Genomic DNA, 26,589 nt, shown 5'->3' on the forward strand with positions numbered 1-26,589 from the left:
CTGGAAACATCTCCTGGTGGTACATCCAGAGACAGTGATATAAATACATCTATTTATTCAAGAGAAATAACTTCAGTTTCTCCAGACACAGACATATCAAAGACAGTCTTACAGGAACACATGTTCCCTGACATATTTGGTGAGTAGGCCTATTAGGAAACTACAGCACTAGTTGTAGTAGGCCTAATGCTGGTGGTTTACAGCTATGTTTATTTGACCCATTTTGTATTTTGGATCTTAACTATGTTAACTAACTTATTGATGTAACAAATGAGGAGGACCATGTGGTATACCACTCATCATCATCATCATCATATTCATCATCATATTCATCATCATCATCATCATCATCACAACCACTACCTATGCAAGACAGTCGATTCAGATAAACTTGATAAACATTATCATAATCCCCATGTCGGATTTGGCCAATGGCGTGCTGTGACATCAAATAGCCACATAACCCTGCACCAATCAAATCGCGTCCCTCTCACGAGCCACACCCACTGGTCCTCCCCCCCAGCCATCCCTCATGCACTGTTCTGCCACCGGATGCAGTTGTCATGGAGATGGAAAAGGACCCAGCTTCCGCTCGTCGTGCTGTTGCCATGGAAATCCCCGTGGCAGCAGCATCGCTCTCTGTAGCGCCAGGAGAGCCGGAGGAGCAGCGCGAGCCCGCCCTACCTTTTCAGCACCGTGGACAGCACCATAGCACCAGACCGCCGTTTAACCACGGGAGATTTTATATGCTGATAGTTATCGGGGAAATCTCAACGGACCACCACCTTCAGTCTGCCAAAAAACACATACAACAGGGTGAGTGGGCTACTTGAGTGGGTATTATAAGTCTTTACACATCTTTCTAAACTGTTGAAGTTCAAGATTGCCCACAAAGATTTTGTTTTATGTAAAAATGTAGATTGTTTAGATGTTAGAGGCTTGACCCCTATGCATTGGCCTGCACTTGCAATACTCAAATGTACAACAAAAATCAAACCAAATCGTTTTTTAGAACAAGCTGTGACTTTGTTAGGAATATTGTCATCTAATTCATCCGTTGCAGCGGATCAAAAAGGGAGTGGATGACGCCAACATCTCAAACGTAGGCTGCTGCATGAGTGGGTTGGATTTCACATTGAACAGAGCTGTTTGGTAATGCAGACATAGAGGACACTGCACCAGATGTATAGCCCCCTATATGGCTGAATATAGCAATACGGAACACAAAACTATTCTACTGTATGTGATATCCTGAATGGTTTCTGGTATAAAGGGTTGAATTACTCTTTATAGTTTGCAATGGATTATTCTCCATAGTTATTGCAGTTGGCTAGAATAACTAAGAATTTGCAAATGTGCAATCAGTAGGCCCTACTGGGTTATCTGAAACACTGGAATATAGATGACTGGAAATAATTCCAGACAAAACAACATGATGTGAATATGATGTTAAATTATTCTAGAGAAAACTGTGACGGGTTGTTGAATAGAATACGGTTGTGTATGGAGGCAATACACTGTCCAATCAAGACAAAAAACAAACTCTGCCCTGATGTCTCTTCCTGTCCCAATGGACACTCTATTAAATGAGAACTGGCATCATTCAGGGAAACAGCTTGCATACTGAGTAACTCACTGTTTACAGGGGGCGTAATAAGGTTCATCATATAACTGCCAATATTAATAACAATCATCTTCCTACAAGAGGATATTTGCCAACCCAGTAATTTTCCGATGTTACTGTACATTAGGGGTTATCAGCTCAGTGCTCGAAGGCCATGGTGTTTAATGGTTTTTAATCCATGCCTTTGATTCAGTGGTTGATTAAGATGGTGAAAGCCAGGTGTGTGGTCTCTCCAGCCTATTAGTATAAATCTACCAATCAGTGCCAAGGAGCAATAACAACCAGCAGGGTCATGTTCATTAGGTCACGCAATAGAAATCAGACCCTAGACAGGCCCCTCCACTCCAACAGTAATGTGTTTGTTGTATAGTCATAGAGCACTATGGGTAATGTAGTGCATCATGCTACATTTGTTATTGTGTGTTAACAGGACTGCGGTCGTGGGACATCGATCTGACTCTGTGCGACCTGAACAGAGAGCTACAGCTCTTCGCGACGCGACACTCTGCCCAGTTCTCCTCAGAGGTCAAAGGTCAGTTCTGTTCAGGATCAAAGGTGACAGTTTGGGGTTGCACGACTCACATGGACAAACGGGCCTTGCAATAAATTAGCACGTTCAAAGGGATCAGTTGGAGGAAGGCGAGGCGCAGAATCACTCATCTTGATCACATAATGAGTAGTTTTCGGGATGCAAGTGGATTTGTAGATCAGTGATTCTGAGCAGTCCGACTGCATTATAGTCAGTCAATCTCCAACATACATACTAAGGAGAGGAGAGGAACTGACGAACAGTGTCATCCCATTGTCTTGAGTCTACTGTTTCTGTGTGTCATGTCTGCTTGCTTTGTGTGTTTACCACATTTTACAGAAATTGCTGATAAACAGATGTAAAGTTTCCTCATATTTCCTCCTTATGAGCCTAATCAATAGAAAATTGATACATCAGCCCTGATGCCGTCTGGACAGCTTTGCTCTGTTATTACACTAAGTAGCTTTTGAAAGGTTTTGCCAGAATACATAAAACGTTTGGTGACAGGAGCCGTTTGAGAGAATTCATGGGTTGCTTCCAAAATAGTACCCTATTCCCTATTTGGTGCACTACTTTTGACCAGAGTCCTGGTTCCTTTCAGTGCTCTAAAGGAAGTCGCACACTCATCTCTACTGCTGTGTTTTTTTTTACCAACACTTCGGCCAAAGAACAGGGTGTTCTTTCCGAGCTGTAGTTAGTTGCTGCAAGATCTTGCAGGGGCCTTATCACTGACATCCACCTGCCTGTCTGTCTGCGGTTATGACTGCTGAAGGACACATATACACACCTACAGTGCCTAGTGAAAGTCTACACACTCCTTGCACAGTTGTCACATTTTGCTGATTTAAAATTAAATCTTAAAAAGGAATAATTCAATTTTTTTCCTACACAACCTGCTTAACATTTTCAAAGTGAAGGAAAAAGGATAGAACATTTCTGAAATTAATAACAAATAATTTAAAAAAAGTTTACATACACCTTAGCAAAATACATTTAAACACATTTTTTTCACAATTCCTGACATTTATCCTAGTAACAATTCCCTGTCTTAGGTCAGTTAGGATCACCACTTTATTTTAAGAATGTGAAATAGATTAATAGTAGAGAGAATGATTTATTTCAGCTTTTATTTCTTTCATCACATTCCCAGTGGGTGAGAAGTTTACATACACTCAATTAGTATTTGGTAGCATTGCCTTTAAATTGTTTAAATTGGGTCAAACATTTCAGGTAGCCTTCCACAAGCTTCCCACAATAAATTGGGGGAATTTTGGCCCATTTCTCCTGACAGAGCTGGTGTAACTGAGTCAGGTTTGTAGACCTCCTTGCTCGCACACGCTTTTTCAGTTCTGCCCACAAATCTTCTATAGGATTGAGGTCAGGGCTTTGTGATGGCCACTCCAATACCTTGACTTTGTGGTCCTTAAGCCATTTTGCCACAACTTTAGAAGTATGCTTGGGGTCATTGTCCATTTGGAAGACCCATTTGCGACCAAGCTTTAACTTCCTGACTGATGTCTTGAGATGTTGCTTCAATATATCCACATAATTTCCCTTCCTCATGATGCCATCTATTTTGTGAAGTGCACCAGTCCTTCCTGCAGAAAAGCATGCCCACAACATGATGCTGCCACCCCCGTGCTTCATGGTTGAGATGTTGTTTTCTGGCTTGCAAGCCTCCCCCTTTTTCCTCCAAACATAACGATGGTCATTATGGCCAAACAGTTCTATTTTTGTTTCATCAGACCAGAGGACATTTCTCCAAAAAGTACGATCTTTGTCCCCATGTGCAGTTGCAAACCGTAGTCTGGCTTTTTTATGGCGGTTTTGGAGCAGTGCCTTCTTCCTTGCTGAGCGGCCTTTCAGGTTATGTCAATATAGGACTCGTTCTACTGTGGATATAGATACTTTTGTACCTGTTTCCTCCAGCATCTTCACAAGGTCCTTTGCTGTTGTTCTGGGATTGATTTGCACTTTTCGCACCAAAGTACGTTAATCTCTAGGAGACAGAACGGGTCTCCTTCCTGAGCGGTATGACGGCTGCATGGTCCCATGGTGTTTATACTTGCGTACCATTGTTTGTACAGATGAACGTGGTACCTTCAGGCATTTGGAAATTGCTCCCAAGGATGAACCAGACTTGTGGAGGTCTACAATTTTTTTTCTTGGCTGATTTCTTTTTGATTTTCCCATGATGTCAAGCAAAGAGGCACTGAGTTTGGAGGTAGGTCTTGAAATACATCCACAGGTACACCTCCAATTGACTCAAATTATGTCAATTAGCCTATCAGAAGCTTCTAAAGCCATGACATAATTTCTGGAATTCTTCAAGCTGTTTAAAGGCACACTCAACTTAGTGTATGTAAACTTGTGACCCACTACAATTGTGATACAGTGAATTATAAGTGAAATAATCTGTCTGTAAACAATTGTTGGAAAAATTACTTGTGTCATGCACAAAGTAGATGTCCTAACCGACTTGCAAAAACTATAGTTTGTGGTTGAGTGGTTGAAAAACGAGTTTTAATGACTCCAACCTGAGTGTATGTAAACTTCCCACTTCAACTGTATGTCTTCACACCCCAGAGTTAATACTTGGTGGAAGCAACTTTGGCAGCAATTACAGCTGTAAATCATTTCTAATGAGATTCTACCAACCCTGCACAGCTCTTAGGGCAACATATATCCATTGTTTTTGTCAAAATTGTTCAAACTCTGTAAGTTTGGTTGGGAATCAAAATATGGACAGCAATATTCAACCCTGTCTCTGATTTTCAAGGAGATTTAAGTCTTTGTTATTTTAATGTGTTCATTGTCCCACTGAAAAATATCCCAAGGTTAGGTATTCAGAAGACTGAGGCAGGTTTTCTGCACTTTTTACCTGGGCTTTCCTCCTTTTATGTTTATTTTGATCCTGACAAACCGCAGTCCCTGCAGGTGACAAGCATACCCATAACATGATCCTGCCACCAAAATACTTGAAAATACAGAGGGTTGATTAGTTATCAGATTGTGTCGAGTCTGGGCTTCCGGAACAGCCACACAAGACATGCAGACACAAGACATGCAGACTAAGAGATAACAATAATAGGTCATCTCAGCAGACATCTCTATTATTGTCATCTCTTAGTCTGCATCCCAAATAGCACCCTATTCCCTACATAGTGCACTACTTTTGACCAGGGCCCATAGCACTATGTAGGGAATAGGGTGCCATTTGGAACGCTGCCCTGGAATGGAGTCACTATTCTCCAGACAAGAGAAGGCACCATGGGAATGGGCTGTAGATGATATGGGGCGTATCGACCAGACTCTCATATTAAGGGTATAGGAGACTGTGGATCAATGGCTCTAATGTCAAAGTGAACACAATCTTCCCTGGGTGAAGATGAGACCTGTGGTGAGCCAGTGTAGCCATGGAACTACTGTATGTCTGTGGGTCATCACTATCCGGCCATGCTGGAGATGACGGAAGTACAATGCCTTCTATTCACAAATGCAGATTTGATAACTAACCCTAACCCTCAGTCTAGGATTGGCCTTAACCCAAACCCTAAGCCTAGAAACCATGCTTGCTTATTAGCTATGAATGAGTATTGTCACTTTTGTCCATTCTAGCATGCTTCTCTGGTGACTACCCTGCCTGTTGCTTACAGCAGCAACTGTCAAACCATGAGTTTATGTCATCTCCAGCTCCTACTCATTGGTCATTCTTGTATAAGCAGTCACTGAAATACTCTTTATTTTTGTGTGTCTATTTCTGAAATACACTGATATATCTCATTATTGACGCAGCAGCAGAGTTGAGCATATGTTGTTGCCACTTCCCATGATCCCGTGTGAGAAACTGATCAAAGGGGCCTCTAGATCTCTATATCTCTCTCCATCCACCCACTCATTTCACAAGGGCCAGTGCTGGCTCATGCTACAGAGTTAGGATCTTAATTTGTTCACTCTTTTGTTGCTGAGAATTGCAGATGACCTTCGTGATTTACATAAATTCACTAAAAACCCACACTAACAGCAAGAAAGGAGAGGCAGTAAAGCAAAGCTAAAAGTGAAAAGGGTTCTGTTTTCATCCCAAATGACACCATACGCACTATATAGTGCACTACTGGTGGGGGGAGTGGCTCTGCTCTGGTGGGGGGAGGGGTTCTAGTGTGTGTGGGGGGGGGCTCTGATGGGGGAGGGACTCTGGTGGGGTGGGCTCTGGTGGGGGGAGGGGCTCTGACGGGGGGGCTCTGGTGGGGGAGGGGCTCTGGTGGGGGTGGGGGGGGGGCTCTGGTGGGGGAGGGGCTCTGATGGGGGTGGGGGGGCTCTGGTGGAGGGAGCGGCTCTGGTGGGGGGGGCTCTGGTGGGGGAGGGGCTCTGGTGGGGGTGGGGGGGCTCTGGTGGGGGAGGGGCTCTGGTGGGGGGGGCTCTGGTGGAGGGGCTATGGTGGGGGGAGGGGCTCTGGTGGGGGTGGGGGGGCTCTGGTGGGGGGGAGGGGCTTTGGTCAAAAGTTGTGCACTATATAGGGAGTAGAGTGTCATTTGAGACAAAACCTATATACTATGAACATACAGTATATACCTTTTTCAAACCACTGAATAATTGGCAAGGGAAGAAATAAGGCATTTAGCATAGAAGTGAGTGTGAAGTGAAAATTATTGTATTACCTGGAATAGAGATACAGTATGTGAACAGGGTGTGAAATTTAGGATACGTCCCAAATGGCACCCTATTCTCTTTAAAGTGCACTACTTTGGATCAGAGGGCCCTGATCAAAAGAAGTGCACTATAAAAGGAATAGAGTGCCACTTGGGACACAGCTCTGTCTAAAGGGGTTGGGATATGGAGGGGAAACAAATATGTCTTACCTAAAAATAAATACCATAACCATGCAAGGCTTTGATAAAAAATTTAATATATTGAGAACCGAAGTGAAACCCAAAGCAAGTCAGACACACAACCCTATCCTACTGATATGAATATAAAAGGTGTGGGGGGTGGCATACATGAGAAACACATTTTTACATGGGGAAAGATGATAGCCTCTGTCCCTCAGGAAGTGGATTTGAATACTGAGCACTGAGCACAGCGACGTTCTAGTTTGGTATGCCAGACTACATGTCTTGTCTGACAGATCACCGTTTGCATACCGCTGTCTGATCTTCCATCTCTGCATAATCACACATCAGGTTGCTATCGGACCAATCCACCAATCCAAATCCATTTGATTAGGATGCACTGTCGCAGTCAGGGTGCCTGTTTTGGGTACTCTGTCTGTCAACACCTGACAAACACTTATTCCTTTACTTGACTGTTTTACCTACCTCGATCTCTCTCTCTGTCTCTCTGACAGTTTTATCTCCTATATGTCCCTTGCTTGTTGTCCCCCTCTATCTTCCATCCCTCCATTATTACTCTCCCTCTATGCTTGCAGCTCTCTCATGAACAAAACAATGTCCTACACTAATGATGATTTTACCAGTAGTTAAACGCCTCCTTCCCACCTCTCTCTTTCTCTCCATCCTCCCTCCATCTCTCACCACCTCTTTTTTTGTTATTCTCACAGTCCCTCTCTCTTTTCACTCTCCCTACTTTCTCTCTCTCCATCTTACATACCATCTCTCATCTCCCTCTCTCCCTCCCATCTCTCATCTCTCTCTCTCTTCTGCCTCTCTCTCTCTCTTCTACTCTCTCACTGCCCTCCTCCTCTATATCTCTGTGTCTTTATCTCTACTCTCTCACTTCCTAACATCTTTCATCTTCCTCTCTCCCTCCTCAACCTTTCTCGCCCTCTCTCTCCTAGCTCTCTACCCTCTCTCTCTCTCTTTCTCTCTCTCTCTGTGGGTGAGTGAAGCTTGACTAAAGCACGATGGGGCTTGTAGGTGCCAGTGCTGAGGTCTGCATAAAATAGCATCGCTCACCCTGAGCCCCCTGCTTTCAGGCAGAGAGCAATAACTCAGACCTGCTCCATCCCAGCCTTGGATCCAGGCTTTGCTTTGAGAAAGACACCATATTTCTGAGGTTGGCAGGTGGCATTACCATTAACCCTTGCCAGCACTGAATAAGACCTCAACTCAGCGGTGGGTTCCTGTGTTGTTACTGCTCAGTGTTCTGTTACATTCAGACCCCCATAGACTGTTACTGGCAGATCCTCATAGACTGTTACTGGCAGACCCTCATAGACTGTTACTGGCAGACCCCCATAGATTGTTACTGGCAGACCACCATAGATTGTTACTGGCAGACCCTCATAGACTGTTACTGGCAGACCCTCATAGACTGTTACTGGCAGACCCCCATAGACTGTTACTGGTAGACCCTCATAGACTGTTACCGACAGACCACATTTACATTTACATTTAAGTCATTTAGCAGACGCTCTTATCCAGAGCGACTTACAAATTGGAAAGTTCATACATATTCATCCTGGTCCCCCCGTGGGGAATGAACCCACAACCCTGGCGTTGCAAGCGCCATGCTCTACCAACTGAGCCACACGGGACCACCATAGATTGTTACTGGCAGACCCTCAAGACTACTACTGGCAGACCCCCATAGACTACTACTGGCAGACCCCCATAGACTACTACTGGCAGACCCCATAGTTTCAGCCCCCTATAGACTGTTACTGGCAGACCCTTATAGACTGTTACTGGCAGACCCTCATAGAATGTTACTGGCAGACCCTTATAGACTGTTACTGGCAGACCCTCATAGAATGTTACTAGCAGACCCTCATAGACTGTTACTGGCAGACCCTCATAGACTGTTACCGGCAGACCACCATAGATTGTTACTGGCAGACTCCAATAGACTGCTACTGGTAGACCCCCATAGTTTCAGGCCCCTATTGACTGTTACTGGCAGACCCCCATAGACTACTACTGGCAGACCCCATAGTTTCAGGCCCCTATTGACTGTTACTGGCAGAGACTCAAGACTGCTACTGGCAGACCCCATAGTTTCAGGCCCCTATTGACTGTTACTGGCAGAGACTCAAGACTGCTACTGGCAGACCCCCATAGACTACTACTGGTAGACCCCCATAGATTGTTACTGGCAGACCCCCATAGATTGTTACTGGCAGAGACTCAAGACTGCTACTGGTAGACCCCCATTGACTACTACTGGCAGACCCCCATAGATTGTTACTGGCAGACCCCCATTGACTACTACTGGTAGACCCCCATAGATTGTTACTGGCAGACCCCCATAGATTGTTACTGGCAGAGACTCAAGACTGCTACTGGTAGACCCCCATTGACTACTACTGGCAGACCCCCATAGATTGTTACTGGCAGACCCCCATAGATTGTTACTGGCAGACTCCAATAGACTGCTACTGGTAGACCCCCATAGATGGTTACTGGCAGACCCCCATAGATTGTTACTGGCAGACTCCAATAGACTGCTACTGGTAGACCCTCATAGACTGATACTGGCAGACCCCCATAGTCTGCTACTGGCAGACCACCATAGACTGATACTGGCAGACTCCCATAGACTGTTACTGGCAGACCCCTATAGACTGTTACTGGCAGACACCCTTAGACTGATACTGGCAGACCTCCATAGACTGATACTGGCAGACCCCCATAGACTGTTATTGGCAGACCCCCATAGACTGTTATTGGCAGACTCCCATAGACTGTTACTGGCAGACTCTTGAGACTGCTAGTGCCAGAACACAGCAGGGACAATACAGAGAGAGCTTCTATATTATTCAGTTTGTCACCTTGTATGTTATTCACTTTATCACCTTGTATTTTATTCAGTTTGTCACCTTGTATGTTATTCAGTTTATCACCTTGTATGTTCTTCAGTTTATCACCTTGTATGTTATTCACTTTATCAACTTGTATGTTATTCACTTTATCACCTTGTATTTTATTCAGTTTGTCACCTTGTATGTTCTTCAGTTTATCACCTTGTATGTTGTTCAGTTTATCACCTTGTATGTTGTTCAGTTTATTACCTTGTACGTCAGTGTTTCCCAAACTCAGTCCTATGGTTTTGCTCTATCACTACACAGCTGATTCCAATAATCAACTCATCGTCATGCTGTGATTATTTGAATCAGCTGTGTACAGTAGTGGGAATAACAAACAGAAGGTGCCCCCTTGGGGTCCCCAGGACTGTGTTTGGGAACTGCTGTATGTTAAATGTGGTTTATCATGTGTACAGTATGCAGGTTAGCTGTATCATCTGACTAGAACTAGTCAAGCTAACTAACTGAAATGATGCTTAGTGCTGCATTAATGCTCAGTATAGGTCCCTCAAATTATAATCTATACCTCGAAGCCAGTTCCACCGCTTTTCTTTCATTCCTCCCCTCTAATCTGGGAGTGGGACTGATTTAGACCTGGGATACCAGGTGGGTGCAAGTCATTTTCAGGTACACTTTTAGAAAAAAGGTTTCCAAAAGGGTTCTTCGGCTGTCCTCATAGAAGAACCTCATTTGGTTCCAGGTAGAAACCTTTTGGTTCCTGGTAGAACTATTTTGGGTTCCATGTAGAACCCTCTGTGGTTTTACATGGAACCCAAAAGGGTTCAACATGGAACCAAAAATCGTTCTTCAAAGGGTTCTCCTATGGGGACAGACGAAGAACCCGTTTAGGTTTTAGATAGCACATTTTTTAACAGAAAAGCAGCAGTTGTCCGGACGTCGTAGGGTAAGATTTGAACACCCCTGGCATTGGTTCTGATCTGTTTTCTAATCTATTTCTTGATTCCATTCCCCTTCTACCACTAAATATGTTATAGGAACTAGTGTTCACTGATGATCATCCTAAAGAAAACATCATGTGGCACACACCATCATTACTACATCCTCTCAGTTCATTGGTTCCTTTTAGACAACCAGATAAAGTACATAAACGAGGGCCTCACTCAGGTGAATTGTTAGCTAATATATTCTCAGGTTTGATAGACAATGCAGCTGAATACCTGCCATGCCAGACAGTTCATCACCAGTGTGAATGGAGGTGTGTTTGCTCTAGCAGAGTTAAATCAACACTGCCAAAACACTGAAGTGTGTAGTTTAATCACTGCACCAGAAGCGCTGGCCAAACATAGAAAGTGTGCTCGGGATTATATTTCAATCAATCTGAGGATTTGGTTCAGATTGTGTTTGGATGCTGCAGATGTGTACAGAGATTAAGAGCACCAATGCTTGCCAGTTTTGTAAAAGATGATCATATTGTTATAATAAATGATGTTCATAGTTGATCATTCTAAATGATTCAAATAGCACGGCGGATGACCACACTCTACAGCCTTGCACTCGATAAAACGTTGTGCAACACTTTTGTATGACCATTTATCCCTTCTTTTCTTTTTAATTGAATATGAACCATGTTTTCTTACCCCCCAAATTCCAGCGATAAATGAATGTGAGATGACTCAAATGGTACAAAGCATAAACTACAGATGAATGAGATGAGTGTCCAGAATGAGGCAGGATGAAACAGAGTCTGAGTGCAGCGTCCCAGAGGACTCTGGGACTTTAAAGCAAGGGAGAGGCGCTGTGCGGCTGGCTCTGTCACTGGGCAGTGGGCAAAGACTCTGTAGTGTGTGTAAAAGAGAGGAAGAGGGATGGAAGGACCGACTTCTGGAGGAAGAAAGAGAAGAGGATACAGAGGGAGTGAGGGAGAGAAAGAGAGCAGGGGTAGAGAGAGAAAGAGACACAGAGAATGTGAGGCTACAGGGCAGAGTCTCTAATGTGTAAATAGAGAGAGAGCTATGGATATTCAGCCTTTAAGGGTCCCTACAGATCTCTCAACATAAAATGGGTTTAGAAGGTCAGGTTCAAAGGCTTTGCCCCGTAGTCAGCACTTCAAATAGGCCAACAACATCAAGAGATACCTAAGAATAAGTGTCTGTTCCCAACTAGCTCTTATAAGACACACATTCACATTTAGTCATTTAGCAGATGCTCTCATCCAGAACTATCTGTGAATACAAAACATGTGTTGTATGTATTGGAAGCTAACAATGATCCTGACACCAAAGGAAAACAGAGAATTCCAGAAATATCAGATGTTTTTCTTTAACTGTCATCATGATTTGGATCCCTGCAGAGATGTTGTTTAAAGGGTTGGGGGGAAATCAATTCATCACAATGGCTACTTTCTCCTGGGTTGGGACAGTGCTCCCGTAAGGCGATGTTACCACAGTGACCGAAAATCTCAGGAGACTCTGACTCACTCCGCTGGTTTGGATGAATATCAGAGAGGGATCAATCAAAACTTCAAGTTCCTTGGCGTACACATCACTGACAAACTGAAATGGACCACCCACACAGACAGTGTGGTGAAGAAGGCGCAACAGAGCCTCTTCAACCTCAGGAGGCTAAATTTGGCTTGTCACCTAAAACCCTCACAAACTTTTACAGATGCACAGTTGAAAACATCCTGTCGGGCTGTATCACCGCTTGGTACGGAAACTGCACCGCCCTCAACCGCAAGGCTCTCCAGAGGGTGGTGCGATCTGCCCAGCGCATTAACGGTGGCAAACTACCCGCCCTCCATGACACCTACAGCACCCGATGTCACAGGAAGGTCAAAAAGATCATCAAGGATATCAACCACCCGAGCCACTGCCTGTTCACCCCGCTATCATCCAGAAGGCGAGGTCAGTACAGGTGCATCAAAGCTGGGACCGAGAGACTGAAACACAGCTTCTATCTCAAGGCCATCAGACTGTTAAACAGCCATCACTAGCACATTAGAGACTGCTGCCTATAGGCATAGACTAGAAATCACTGGCCACTTTAAGGAATGGAACACTAGTCACTTTAATAATGTTTACATATCTGGCATTTCTCATCTCATATGTATATACTGTATTCTATACTATTCTGCGGGATCTCATTCAATTAATAATGTTTACATACTCTATCTTTCATTACTCCTCTCATATGTACAGTGGGAAAGAACAAGTATTCGATACACTGCCGATTTTGCAGGTTTTCCTACTTACAAAGCATGTAGAGGTCTGTCATTTTTTATCATAGGTACAGTGTATCGTACAGTGTATCGTACACTTCAACTGTGAGAGACGGAATCTAAAACAAAATCCAGGAAATCACATTGTATGATTTTTAAGTAATTAATTTGCATTTTATTGCATGACATAAGTATTTGATCACCTACCAACCAGTAAGAATTCCGGCTCTCACACACCTGTTAGTTTTTCTTTAAGAAGCCCTCCTGTTCTCCACTCATTACCTGTATTAACTGCACCTGTTTGAACTCGTTACCTGTATAAAAGACACCTGTCCACACACTCAATCAAACAGACTCCAACCTCTCCACAATGGCCAAGACCAGAGAGCTGTGTAAGGACATCAGGGATAAAATTGTAGACCTTCACAAGGCTGGGATGGACTACAGGACAATAGGCAAGCAGCTTGGTGAGAAGGCAACAACTGTTGGCGCAATTATTAGCAAATGGAAGAAGTTCAAGATGACGGTCAATCACCCTCGGTCTGGGGCTCCATGCAAGATCTCAACTCGTGGGGCATCAATGATCATGAGGAAGGTGAGGGATCAGCCCAGAACTACACGGCAGGACCTGGTCAATGACCTGAAGAGAGCTGGGTCCACAGTCTCAAAGAAAACCATTAGTAACACACTACGCCGTCATGGATTAAAATCCTGCAGCGCACGCAAGGTCCCCCTGCTCAAGCGAGCTTATGTCCAGGCCCGTCTGAAGTTTGCCAATGACCATCTTGTGGTCTGATGAGACAAAAATATAGCTTTTTGGTCTAAACTCCACTCGCCGTGTTTGGAGGAAGAAGAAGGATGAGTACAACCCCAAGAACACCATCCCAACCGTGAAGCATGGAGGTGGAAACATCATTCTTTGGGGATGCTTTTCTGCAAAGGGGACAGGACGACTGCACCGTATTGAAGGGAGGATGGATGGGGCCATGTATCGCGAGATCTTGGCCAACAACCTCCTTCCCTCAGTAAGAGCATTGAAGATGGGTCGTGGCTGGGTCTTCCAGCATGACAACGACCCGAAACACACAGCCAGGGCAACTAAGGAGTGGCTCCGTAAGAAGCATCTCAAGGTCCTGGAGTGGCCTAGCCAGTCTCCAGACCTGAACCCAATAGAAAATCTTTGGAGGGAGCTGAAAGTCCGTATTGCCCAGCGACAGCCCCGAAACCTGAAGGATCTGGAGAAGGTCTGTATGGAGGAGTGGGCCAAAATCCCTGCTGCAGTGTGTGCAAACCTGGTCAAGAACTACAGGAAATGTATGATCTCTGTAATTGCAAACAAAGGTTTCTGTACCAAATATTAAGTTCTGCTTTTCTGATGTATCAAATACTTATGTCATGCAAAAAAATGCAAATTAATTACTTAAAAATCATACAATGTGATTTTCTGGATTTTTTCAGACCTCTACATGCTTTGTAAGTAGGGAAACCTGCAAAATCGGCAGTGTATCAAATACTTGTTCTCCTCACTGTATATACTCTATTCTATGCTATTCTATGGTATCTTAGTCACTTAATGTTTACATATCTGGCATTACTCATCTAATATGCATATACTGTATTCTATACTATTCTACTGTATCTTAGTCACTTAATGTTTACATATATGGCATTACTCATCGCATGTGTATATACTTTTTCTATACTATTCTACTGTATCTTAGTCTGTTCCGCTCTGACATCACTCGTCCATATGTACATAGTCTTAATTCATTCCTACTTCGATGTGTGTGTATTGGGTTTATGTTGTGTAATTTGTTAGATATTACTTGTTAGATATTACTGCACTGTCGGAGCTAGAAGCACAAGCATTTCGCTACACCCGCAATAACATCTGCTAATCACGTGTATGTGACCAATACAATTCGAAGGTGCTGAGCAAATGACATAATAATGAATATAGTAATAAATATCTATATAGCAGTAAATGGGTGCTTGTTTCAGTCAGTTCTGCTTCCTATAGGTCATTTACTGTACCCAGAAATGTATTGTGTTTTATTTCATGGTGTATTGGTTTTTCGTATTGTGTGTGAAGTTGACTGGGTCTCCATTAGACCCTTAGGAAAGTCCTTTCACAGACCAGTAAGCAGTGAGCCTTATGGGAAGAAGGTGTGAATTGCGTGAAATGACTCTCATTGGCTTAGAAAGGTCACAGAGGATAAATCGATTTGACGTTGAAGACAGTGAAACTAGGAGAGAGAGAGTGTGTGTGTGTGTCTGTGTTTGTGTGTGTGTCACTGCTCTTCAGTAGTCCTCTGCCGAGCCATCGCTCCTTTCCTGTCAACCCCACCCTAACCAGGATAGACTCTCTAAGGTCATGATGGGGTGCAACTCAATAGTCTAAATATAGTCTAAATATGCCTCCTCTCCTTCGTATCTTTCCCTTCATCCACGCTCATGTGGAAGAAGAAGATGTTACTATAGATCATAATTATACAGACAAGCCAGTGATTATCAATGCCTAAACCATATGTAAGACCTTACTGAGGTAAATAAAAAACTAAGTGGGACAAGAGATTTCTATTCATGCCAAAATGTTCAATGTCTATTTCCCTTTTCAAACTACTGGGTTGAACCGAGCTGAGCTGAGCTGAGCAAAGCTGAGCCGAGCTTTAGTGCTTTACTGAGCTGGTTACATATCCACTATTGTTGCTAAAGTGGAACCCTTCTGTAAAGGGCAAGGTGAAATGAAAATATCGGAGACAGCACAGTACAGTTTGGGTCGACACAGTGGTGTGAAAGGGTATGAGTGGTGTAGCTGATTCCAGATAACAGAATTATCTTGTTAATAAACACATCACACATTGGAAGATTGGCGGAGTGTGTTTCTAGCAGGAGCCTGTAGGGAGAGTGAGAGAACTGTACAGGGACATAGAGTGAGTGAGAGAGACAGAGAAAAGGAGAGAGAGAGAGAGAGAGAGAAAAGGAGAGGGAGAGAGACAGAGAAAAGGAGAGGGAGAGAGAGGATAGAGAGTGAGAGAGAGAGAGAGAGAGAGAGACAGAGAGAGAGAGAGAGAGAGAGAGAGAGACGTAGAAGTGTCTGCCTCGATCATCTCTAACCAAAAGAATATGCCAGGTTCATTTACTGAGAGCTACTCCAAGCTCACACAAACTTTCAATTATATTTTTATCTGTCAGTGTTGTGTGTTTGTTATGCTCTTATCAGTGTCATCTGTGCTAGTAATTCAGCTTGTTGCCATTCATTGTTGCAATTCAATTGGTCCACTGCATTTCGGACAATTAAAACTATTGTCAACTTGTCTTAACCTGTAGGACAGAAGAGAGACTGCTACTTCTTTTGTGGAAAATCACTCTCTGTGCTTTCAAGATAATGCAGGAGCAGTCAATAGCTTATGTTGCTTGTGCCCCCATTCTCTCCCTCCTCTTTCCTCTCCTCCTCTCCCTCATTCTCTCCCTCCCTCGTCTGTGACTAGAATACTAATACTGAGCTGCCTGGTAGAGTAGTGCATAGTCATCATGGCCGTCTCGACTGTCTCAGGCATGTACAAATACCCAGCCTCTCATCGAGGACAATGGCAATTTAATATAAAGCTAATGCTTCATTATTGTTGGCTTTGGAATTTTAGCATTTCGGCTTTGAACTGCCATTTGGTTTCAAATGTAAATCTGCAGATGAATACAATCATTATGCTAACAAGGAAGCTTGTTTAACAATTGTTTAATAATTATGCTAAGAAGGAAGCTCACTTCACTTGGGATTGGCTATCAACTGAAGTGTGTACTAAGGTCTGATTTTGCTGGACAGATGGAATCATTATCAGTGTAGCCTAATCATTCCCCAATTTTTTATAAATCGATTGCCCCTATATATTTTTCCCTATATATCTCTTTTCCTCATTTTAGTATTACATCATCCATAGAATATTTTCTGAAGACCGTGTATGGAGGACTGAATCAGCTAGACAGCCCCAGTTCCTTAGAAAAGATAGATGGATTTAGATCATACCATTCCCAGGTCAGAGCCTTCATACCTGTAGTATGGTGGGAGAAAGATACAGTACATCTATGCTTCCACACTGGTACCATTTTTTAATTTTTTATTCACCTTTATTTAACCAGGTAGGCTGGTTGAGAACAAGTTCTCATTTACAACTGCGACCTGGCCAAGATAAAGCAAAGCAGTGCGACAAAAACAACAACACAGAGTTACACATGGGATAAACAAACGTACAGTCAATAACACAATAGAAACATATGTATACGGTGTGTGTAAATGAAGTAAGGAGGTAAGGCAATAAATAGGCCAATAGTGACGAAGTTATTACAATTTAGCAATTTACACTGGAGTGATATATGTGCAGATGAGGATGTTCAAGTAGAAATACTGGTGTGCAAAAGAGCAGAAAAATAAAAACAAATATGGGGATGAGGTAGGTAGTTGGTTGGATGGGCTATTTACAGATGGGCTGTGTACAGCTGTAGCGATCGGTAAGCTGCTCTGACAGCTGACACTTAAAGTTAGTGAGGGAGATACAAGTCTCCAACTTCAGTGATTTTTGCAATTCGTTCCAGTCATTGGCAGCAGAGAACTGGAAGGAAAAGCGACCAAAGGATGTGTTGGCTTTGGGGATGACCAGTGAAATATAACTGCTGGAGCGCGTGCTATGGGTGGGTGTTGCTATGGTGACCAGTGAGCTGAGATAAGGCGGAGCTTTACCTAGCAAAGACTTATAGATGACCTGGAGCCAGTGGGTTTGGCGACGGATATGTAGCGAGGACCAGCCAACGAGAGCATACAGGTCGCAGTGGTAGGTAGTATATGGGGCTTTGGTGACAAAACAGATGGCACTGTGATAGACTGCATCAAATTTGCTGAGTAGAGTGTTGGAGGCTATTTTGTAAATGACATCGCCGAAGTCAAGGATCGGTAGGATAGTCAGTTTTACGAGGGTATGTTTGGCAGCATGAGTGAAGGTGGCTTTGTTGCGAAATAAGAAGCCAATTCTATATTTAATTTTGGATTGGAGATGCTTAATGTGAGTCTGGAAGGAGAGTTTACAGTCTAGCCAGACACCTAGCTATTTATAGTTGTCCACATATTCTAAGTCAGAACCGTCCAGATGAGTGATGCTAGTCGGGCGGGTGGGTGCGGGCAGCGATCGGTTGAAGAGCATGCATTTAGTTTTACTAGCATTTAAGAGCAGTTGGAGGCCACGGAAGGAGTGTTGTATGGCGTTGAAGCTCGTCTGGAGGTTTGTTAACACAGTGTCTAAAGAAGGGCCAGATGTATACAGTTGTCTGCGTAGAGGTGGATCAAAGAATCACCCGCAGCAAGAGCAACATCATTGATATATACAGAGAAAAGAGTCGGCCTGAGAATTGAACCCTGTGGTACCCCCATAGAGACTGCCAGAGGTCCGGACAATAGGCCCTCCGATTTGACACACTGAACTCTATCTGAGAAATAGTTGGTTAACCAGGCGAGGCAGTCATTTGAGAAACCAAGACTATTGAGTCTGCCGATAAGAATACGGTGATTGACAGAGTCGAAAGCCTTGGCCAGGTCGATGAAGACGGCTGCACAGTACAGTCTTTTATCGATGGTGGTTATGATATCGTTTAGGAACTTGAGCGTGGCTGAGGTGCACCCGTGACCAGCTCGGAAACCAGATTGCATAGCGGAGAAGGAACGGTGGGATTGGAAATGGTTGGTGACCTGTTTGTTCACTTGACTTTCAAAGACTTTAGAAAGGCAGGGCAGGATGGATATAGGTCTGTAACAATTTGGGTCTAGAGTGTCACCCCCTTTGAAGAGGGGGTGCCTACCCCTTTGGATTAATAAAGATTGTAAGACTCCAACCATCTGCCTCCTGTGTCTGCATCTGGGTCTCGCCTTGTGCTGTGATAGATCCAGTTTAAAGCAGTACTTAGGAATGTTTGTTTGCTGTGTGAGATTTCTGTCTTGCAGCATGTGGAGTGGCGTGGTCGCAGTGACAGAAACAGAAAGGTTTTCTCCTTCTGACTAACGTGTGTCTGTATTTATCCCTCACTGCCAAACATACATCTGAAAAACTCACACATTCAGAGTCAGAATTGCAACATAGTGTTTACTGTAACAGCACTAGTGACTATAGTGACTATAGTTTACCTGCATGACTATGCTTTAACCATTGGATGATCCACGAATACCCCACTGCCTTACAGACAGATTCCCCCAGGCTAAGGTTCTCTCTGACAGACATGGAAGGCTGGCTAGTCTTGGCAGGGACCATGGAGGATCACGGAGGGCAGGGGGAGATGGCACTGGCCCCCTGGTGTGGGACATATGTCCTGAAAGGGAGCCAGCGTCCTTCTTGCTCTAGACCCAGATTTATTTTCAATCTGCCTCACTGCATTAGAGGAGCCACACACATATGCACACACATATGCACACACACACACACACACACACACACACACACACACACACACACACACACACACACACACACACACACACACACACACACACACACACACACACACACACACACACACACACACACACTCAACTAGACAGGACTGCTAACACTCCTAGACAGGATCACTGACTCAACTAGACAGGACTGCTGACACACCTAGACAGGACCACTGACTCAACTAGACAGGACTGCTGACACACCGAGACAGGACCACTGACTCAACTCAGTATGACCACTGACTCAACTAGCAAGGAACCAGCAAGAAAGTGGAGTGGCCAACCAGCAAGGAAGTGGCCAAACATGATGAAGGGAACATAGTTCCTTGTCTCCTCTTACCCACCATTTGTTGTAATTCTTTCTACATCGGCTTGAAGTAGAAAGAAGGCTACCTGGGGCGGCAGGTTGCCTAGTGGTTAGAGCCTAGTGGTTAGAGTGTTGGGCCAGTAACTGGAAGGTTGGTGGATCGAATCCCTGAGCTGACAAGGTAGAAATGTGTTGTTCTGCCCCTGAACAAGGGGAACTGTTCCACACTGTTCCTAGACTGTCATTGTAAATAAGAATTTGTTCTTAACTGACTTCCCTAGTTAAAAAATGTAAATAAAAGGGGGTTAATATCAGTCTACTGTAATGGGGTTTATATCAGTCTCTGTATTAACCCCTTTACCATAACTGACTGACTGTGTCCCAAATGGAACCCTTGTTAATCTTATTTCTTATTCATATTTTTTTTAAACTGCATTGTTGGTTAGGGGCTCGTAAGTAAGCATTTCACTGTAAGGTCTGTTGTTTTCGGTGCATGTGACTAATACAATTTGATTTGAAATCAGCCACGGTTTCCAAAACACACACAGAGAGAGAGAGAGAGAGAGAGAGAGAGAGAGAGAGAGAGAGAGAGAGAGAGAGAGAGAGAGAGAGAGAGAGAGAGAGAGAGAGAGAGAGAGAGAGAGAGAGAGAGAGAGAGAGCGAGAGAGAGAGAGAGAGAGAGAGAGCGAGCGAGAGAGAGAGAGAAGAGAGAGAAAGAAAGAGAGAGAAAGAGAGAGAAGGGTGGGGAGGGTAACTCCTAGAGACAGAGAGGTCAGTGGTGTCTCTGTGAGGAGATGGAGAGGGAGTGTAATGATCTGCTTCAGTGTGACAGTAGAGGTCATGCTGGTGATGGACTCTGTTGGCTAGTGAGACAACCAAGAGTTAAACGAAAACCCACATCACATTTGATTCATTCCTTATTGAGTTCATTCATTTTATTATGTCAAGCCTCGGGCGGTGTCTTTGAGATGCAACCAGCAAGGAAGTGGCCAAACATGATGAAGGGAACATAGTTCCTTGTCTCCTCTTACCCACCATTTGTTGTAATTCTTTCTACATCGGCTTGTAGCGTCTAGGAGTGTTCCATGAGATAGCATAAACAATACCCCCCATTTCAAATTGTTTAGATTCACTTTACTTCCTCACTGCAATATGTTACAAATTGACAGACAGCATAACGTCACGATGAAATGGACACCAGCACATCCACGTATGTAATCAGCCGACCCGTCATCGTCTGCTCATTAGTAAGTGATGTCTCTGTTGGAATATCAGTCTACTGTATTACTTCCTTTACCATGGACTGACTGTCTGTGTCTCAAATGGAACCCTATTCCCTATGTTGTGCACTACTTTTGCTTGTCAAAAGTAATGCACTATATAGGGAATAGGGTGCCATTTGGGACACAAACTCTGACTGATGTTGCTCAGGGAGAATCTGGTAACATGGACAATCACTTGTCCTGGGGGAGAAGAGGGGAGGCAGAGGGGAGAGGAGGGGAACGGAGGGGAGGCAGGGGGGAGAGGAGGGGAGAGGAGGGGAGGCAGGGGGGAGAGGAGGGGAGAGGAGGGTAAGCAGGGGGGAGAGGAGGGGGATGCAGGGGGGAGAAGAAGGGAGAGGAGGGGGATGCAGGGGGGAGAAGAAGGGAGAGGAGGGGAGGCAGGGGGAGAGGAGGGTAGGTAAGGGGCAGGGGAGGGGAGAGGAGGGGGAGGCAGGGGGAGAGGAGGGGAAAGGAGGGAGGGCCAGGGGAGGCAGGGACGGTCTTCACACACACAGCTGTCACCCCCACACCGCTCAATGAATTAAGGCTCAACAGTGCTACAGTACAGACTGATGGCGTAAACATAAAGCCGGGCTGTCTCCATCCTCACCGTTCTGGAGGAGCTCTCAGGGGAACTGGAGCCAATAGTGCCAGTGGAGCTCAGTGGCTGAATGCTGTTGGAGACGACATGTCTGGAACTCCTTCCCTATGTTATCCACTAACTGATTGCATATTGAGGGATTGAGAGATCGACTGATCGACTGTCTGTCTCTCTATCTGTCCATCTGCCTCTCTGTCTGTCCGTCTGTCTCTCTGTCTGTCCGTATGACTGTCCATCTGTCTGTCTCTGTCTGTCCGTCTGTCTGTCCGTCTGTCTGTCTCTCTTTCTGTCTGTCCGTCAGTTTGTCTCTCTGTCTGTCTCTCTGTCTGTCAGTCTGTCTCTCTGTCTGTTCGTCTGGCCGTCTGTCTGTTCGTCTGTATGTCTGTCTCTCTTTCTGTCTGTCCATCTGTCTGTCAGTTTGTCTCTCTGTCTGTCTGTTTCTGCCTGTCTGTCTCTATGTTTATCCGTCTGTCTTTCTGGGAAATAAGGACCACTAAATCAGTGAGGAAGCATCTTTAAAGTGTTGAGATGCTACGCAATATGACACACCTGCAATGCTGACTGGGCGTCTGAGGCATAACGGACACTGTAACCAGGGGAAAGTGACAGGCAGGAAGTGATGAGGGATGGATGGCCGCCAGAGAAGAGAGGCTGACACAGGAGAGCTGAGCTCCACATTTAAACCCCAGCTCATTAGAACACACACACACACACACACACACACACACACACACACACACACACACACACACACACACACACACACACACACACACACACACACACACACACACACACACACACACACACACACACACACACACACACACACACACACACACACACACACACACACAGCCTTTAGTGAGGCTGCTGTGTATCAATTCACATATGCATGCATGCGCACAAACACACTCCTTTGGGAACGCAGACAAACCTCACTATGTAAAATGGTATCACGGTGTCAGTAAAGCTGTCTTTCTCTGGCTTTGAGATTTCATTTTTTAACACCGTGCTCACACTTTCCTTCTACCTCTCCCTCCATTCTAATGTTTGATCATAATGCTGACCGGGTAGAACGCCAGAATGATTCCTGCTCAATAGTGGCCAGTTCTTGTTTTTTCTATACAACATCTACACAGTGGTGTAAAGTACTTAAGTAAAAATACTTTAAAGTACTACTTAAGTAGTTTTTTGGGGTATATTTACTATTTTTTATTTTTGACAACTTTTACTTTTACTTCACTACATTCCTAAAGACAATGATGTACTTTTAGCTCCATACATTTTCCCTGACACCCAAAAGTACTATTACATTTTGAATTCTTAGCAGGACAAAAACATTGTCTAATTCACACACTCATCAAGAGAACATCCGTGGTCATCCTTACTGCCTCTGATCTGGCGGATTCAATGAACACACATGATTAATGTGTAATGTTGTCAGAGTGTTGAAGTGTACCCCTGGCTATCCGTAATAAAAAAAATTAAAAGAAAATGGCGCCATCTGGTTTGCGTAATATTAGGAATTTTAAATGATTATAATTGTACTTTTACTTTTGATACTTAAGTATATTTTAGCAATTACATTTACTTTTGATACTTAAGTATATTTAAAATCAAATACTTTTAGACTTTTAATCAAGTAATATTTTCCTGAGTGACTTTCACTTTGACTTGAGTCATTTTCTATCAAGGTATCTTTACTTTAACTCAAGTATGACATTTGGGTACTTTTTCCACCACTGCATCTACAGCTAGCTACATTGCTCTACATTGATTTCTATTGTAGTTTATTCACAGTTCAAATCACCATGGCTCTTTTTCGATTTATCTTTCCTCGATTCCTCACATCCTCTCGTCTTGTCTCCTTCTCAAAAGGCATTGGATGAGAAGGTCTGAGGGACTTTCTCCTCCATTACAGTTGAAAAGGATGCAAGGAGATAGGAAGCAAGGAATTGCAGAAAAATGGACTAAGAAAGAGCCCATGCCTTAGCTATTCATTCAAATACATGACTTAAAAAATGTAATGTAAAGCTCACTCATATCCACACGGTGTATTTAGTGCTCAATTACAATCATATCAATCTACTTACCTCTACATCACGGTTACTGTAAGTTATTGACTCTACAAGCTATGGGAAAAAACCCTGGTCTAAGTAGTGCACTATAAGAAATAGGTTGCCATTTGGAACACAAACATAGAGTCACTATAGATCATGCCGTTAGGTTTTTAATCATTGTTAAGTGCCGTACTGTCAAAAACGTATCACTCTGGTAAAATCCCAGTCCTCATGAAGACATCATCAGTCTTTTCAGCATTATAAAGTCTGATTAATAATTCAGAGCCATGTTATTGATCTGCTCCTCTGCTCCCCTGCAGTCGACACGTGAGGAGGACCGAGGACCGTAGATCAGCAGAGAGAGTCTCCTCTGGTCCGGTCCCTTTGATCTGTTGCTCTGCTGGGTGCTGTACCATGCACACACACACACACGCACGCACGCACGCACGCACGCACGCACGCACGCACGCACGCACGCACGCACGCACGCACGCACACACACACACACACACACACACACACACACACACACACACACACACACACACACACACACACACACACACACACACACACACACACACACGCTAAAGTACGCATACACACATGCAGGGAGGCACACACACGGATATACACACACACATGCACGTACACACACACACACACAAATGGGCCCAGTCAATAGAGAAATCTGATGGAAACAGAAGTTAAGATGTCCTTAGAGAAGGACAAGACCATACAGACAGACAATAGGATCTGAGCTCAGAAATAGCAGCTTAAGGGTCCTGGGGACGCATTTATAAAACCTTCATCCATAGCAACAATGTGAATGAAATTGTGTGAAAAATTTGAATGAAATTGTGTAATTTATAAATGCTAATTTGTGAACAACACAACTTTATTCATTGGTGTATCCATGATATAAACCGGATTTTCTTATATTTTAAGAAACTATTGTACACAGAAAAGGTTGTATAAATGTAAGAACATTTCATAAATGAGACCCTGGGACAGTTGAACAATGGATATATTCTATTCTGACTGAAGAATCTCCATGAGTAACACCCACTTCGGTCAGTGACACTCTCTACAGAAGAAAATACTAAAAGACTTCAGATTACAAAATGAATATTTAACTAATGGCTAACTAATGGTTAACTAATGGTTAACTAATGATTAACTAATAGCTAACTAATGGTCAACTCATGATTAACAAATGGTTAACGAATAGTTAACTAATGATTAACTAATAGTTAATTAGTGGTTAACTAATTATTAACTAATGGTTAACTAATCAATAACTAATGATTAACTAATGGTTAACTAATGGTTAACACCAGAGTTGTATTTACAGTATATAGCTCTGGATAACGCATATATCTTTAAACATATTTATCTCGGGATTGTAAAATAAAGAATATCACACCACCCTGCCCCTTAACTCTCTGACCTGTATACTTGGAAGAGACAGATGACAGTAATTCCCCCATGGAATCACAGTTGATAGGATCCAATTACAAAACAACAGTTGAAAACTATTCTGATTTTACTCTACTGTTTATAGAGATGGTGTTAATGTTTCAGCCTCAGAAACACAAACACACTGTGGACTGCCCACTGACCTTGGCCAGCTGCCGTGTGTGTGTGTGTGTGTGTGTGTGTGTGTGTGTGTGTGTGTGTGTGTGTGTGTGTGTGTGTGTGTGTGTGTGTGTGTGTGTGTGTGTGTGTGTGTGTGTGTGTGTGTGTGTGTCTGTCTGTCTGTCTGTCTGTCTGTCTGTCTGTCTGTCTGTCTGTGTGGGCATGCAGAAGTGTGTATGTTTGGAGGGATTGAGGGATGGTAAGGAGGGGAGGGAGGAGGAAGAAGGGTGGAATAGCTGAGATAATTCATAAAGGAGAGAAGTGGCATGTCTGTCTGGAGGAAAGGGTGTGGCAGGCAGGCAGGCAGGTTGATCTGTGCTCTAACAGTTGTCTGAGGTTAGAACTAGCCCATAACTCATTTGAGGTGATGCAGTTGTACGGTACTGTAGCCTATAGCCAGCCCTGGGTGTTGTTAGTACGCTGCGTGAATTTCAATCGGGAGAGAAATGGGGTTATAGCAGAAGATTCGGTCCTACTGCTCACAAATGACATTGTATATAACATACTTTTACTGTAATTACCATGAAGTTACAGGCTACAGTAATAGTAATACCTCACTATTCTTTGCATTGATGCTGGGGTGATCTGCTGATAAAATACAGGAAGAACAGATAGAGAGATACTCATTGTAATTCCCAAGTAGTAATATAATTTAATATTGTCCCTCTGTAGGATTGCTTTTATTTCCCAGAACCCATTGTTGAAGACTATTTTTACATCAGAGAATAGTCATGTCAATATCCAGTCAAAACAGAGACAGTGTACAATGTCGAAACTGCCTTTCCTACTGTGAGACAGAGGCACTTCAAATTGGTCCAAGGAATTGTATTATCTCTCTCTCTCTCTCTTTCTTACACACACTCACACGTGAACACATACACAAACACTCTCTCTCTCTCTAGCTTTATCTATCTCCTGCCTATACTTATCTGTTCTCTCTCGCTCTCTCTTTCCCACTCTCTCTCTTTCCTATACATCTCTCTCTCTCTCTTTCCCATACTCTCTCGCTCTCTCTCTCCCCCTCTATGCCAAGTGTAAGTGTGGATGTTGTGGCACTGTGAATCTATTTCAGTCTGGGCTGTCCCACCCAGCAGCTGCTGCTTGAGTCACAGCTGAAAGTCCCTTCACACTGGTCCAGCCCATCCCCTCTCAT

The 26,589-nt window shown here is 43.8% G+C and overlaps 1 protein-coding gene across 1 annotated transcript in view; it reads left to right on the forward strand.

Annotated features, from left to right (window-relative positions):
• Positions 1-545: 545 nt before the first annotated feature.
• Positions 546-26,589, forward strand: part of map1aa (microtubule-associated protein 1Aa) — a 65,056-nt gene continuing 39,012 nt past the window's right edge. Inside the window, exons 1-2 of the mRNA XM_071400957.1 lie at positions 546-816; positions 2,055-2,156. Of these exons, the coding sequence (XP_071257058.1) occupies positions 564-816; positions 2,055-2,156 (355 nt within the window). The 5' untranslated portion in view covers positions 546-563. The remainder of the gene's footprint in view (positions 817-2,054; positions 2,157-26,589) is intronic.

Source organism: Salvelinus alpinus, chromosome 5 (genome assembly GCF_045679555.1).
Source record: "Salvelinus alpinus chromosome 5, SLU_Salpinus.1, whole genome shotgun sequence".
In the NCBI taxonomy this organism is placed as follows: domain Eukaryota; kingdom Metazoa; phylum Chordata; class Actinopteri; order Salmoniformes; family Salmonidae; genus Salvelinus; species Salvelinus alpinus.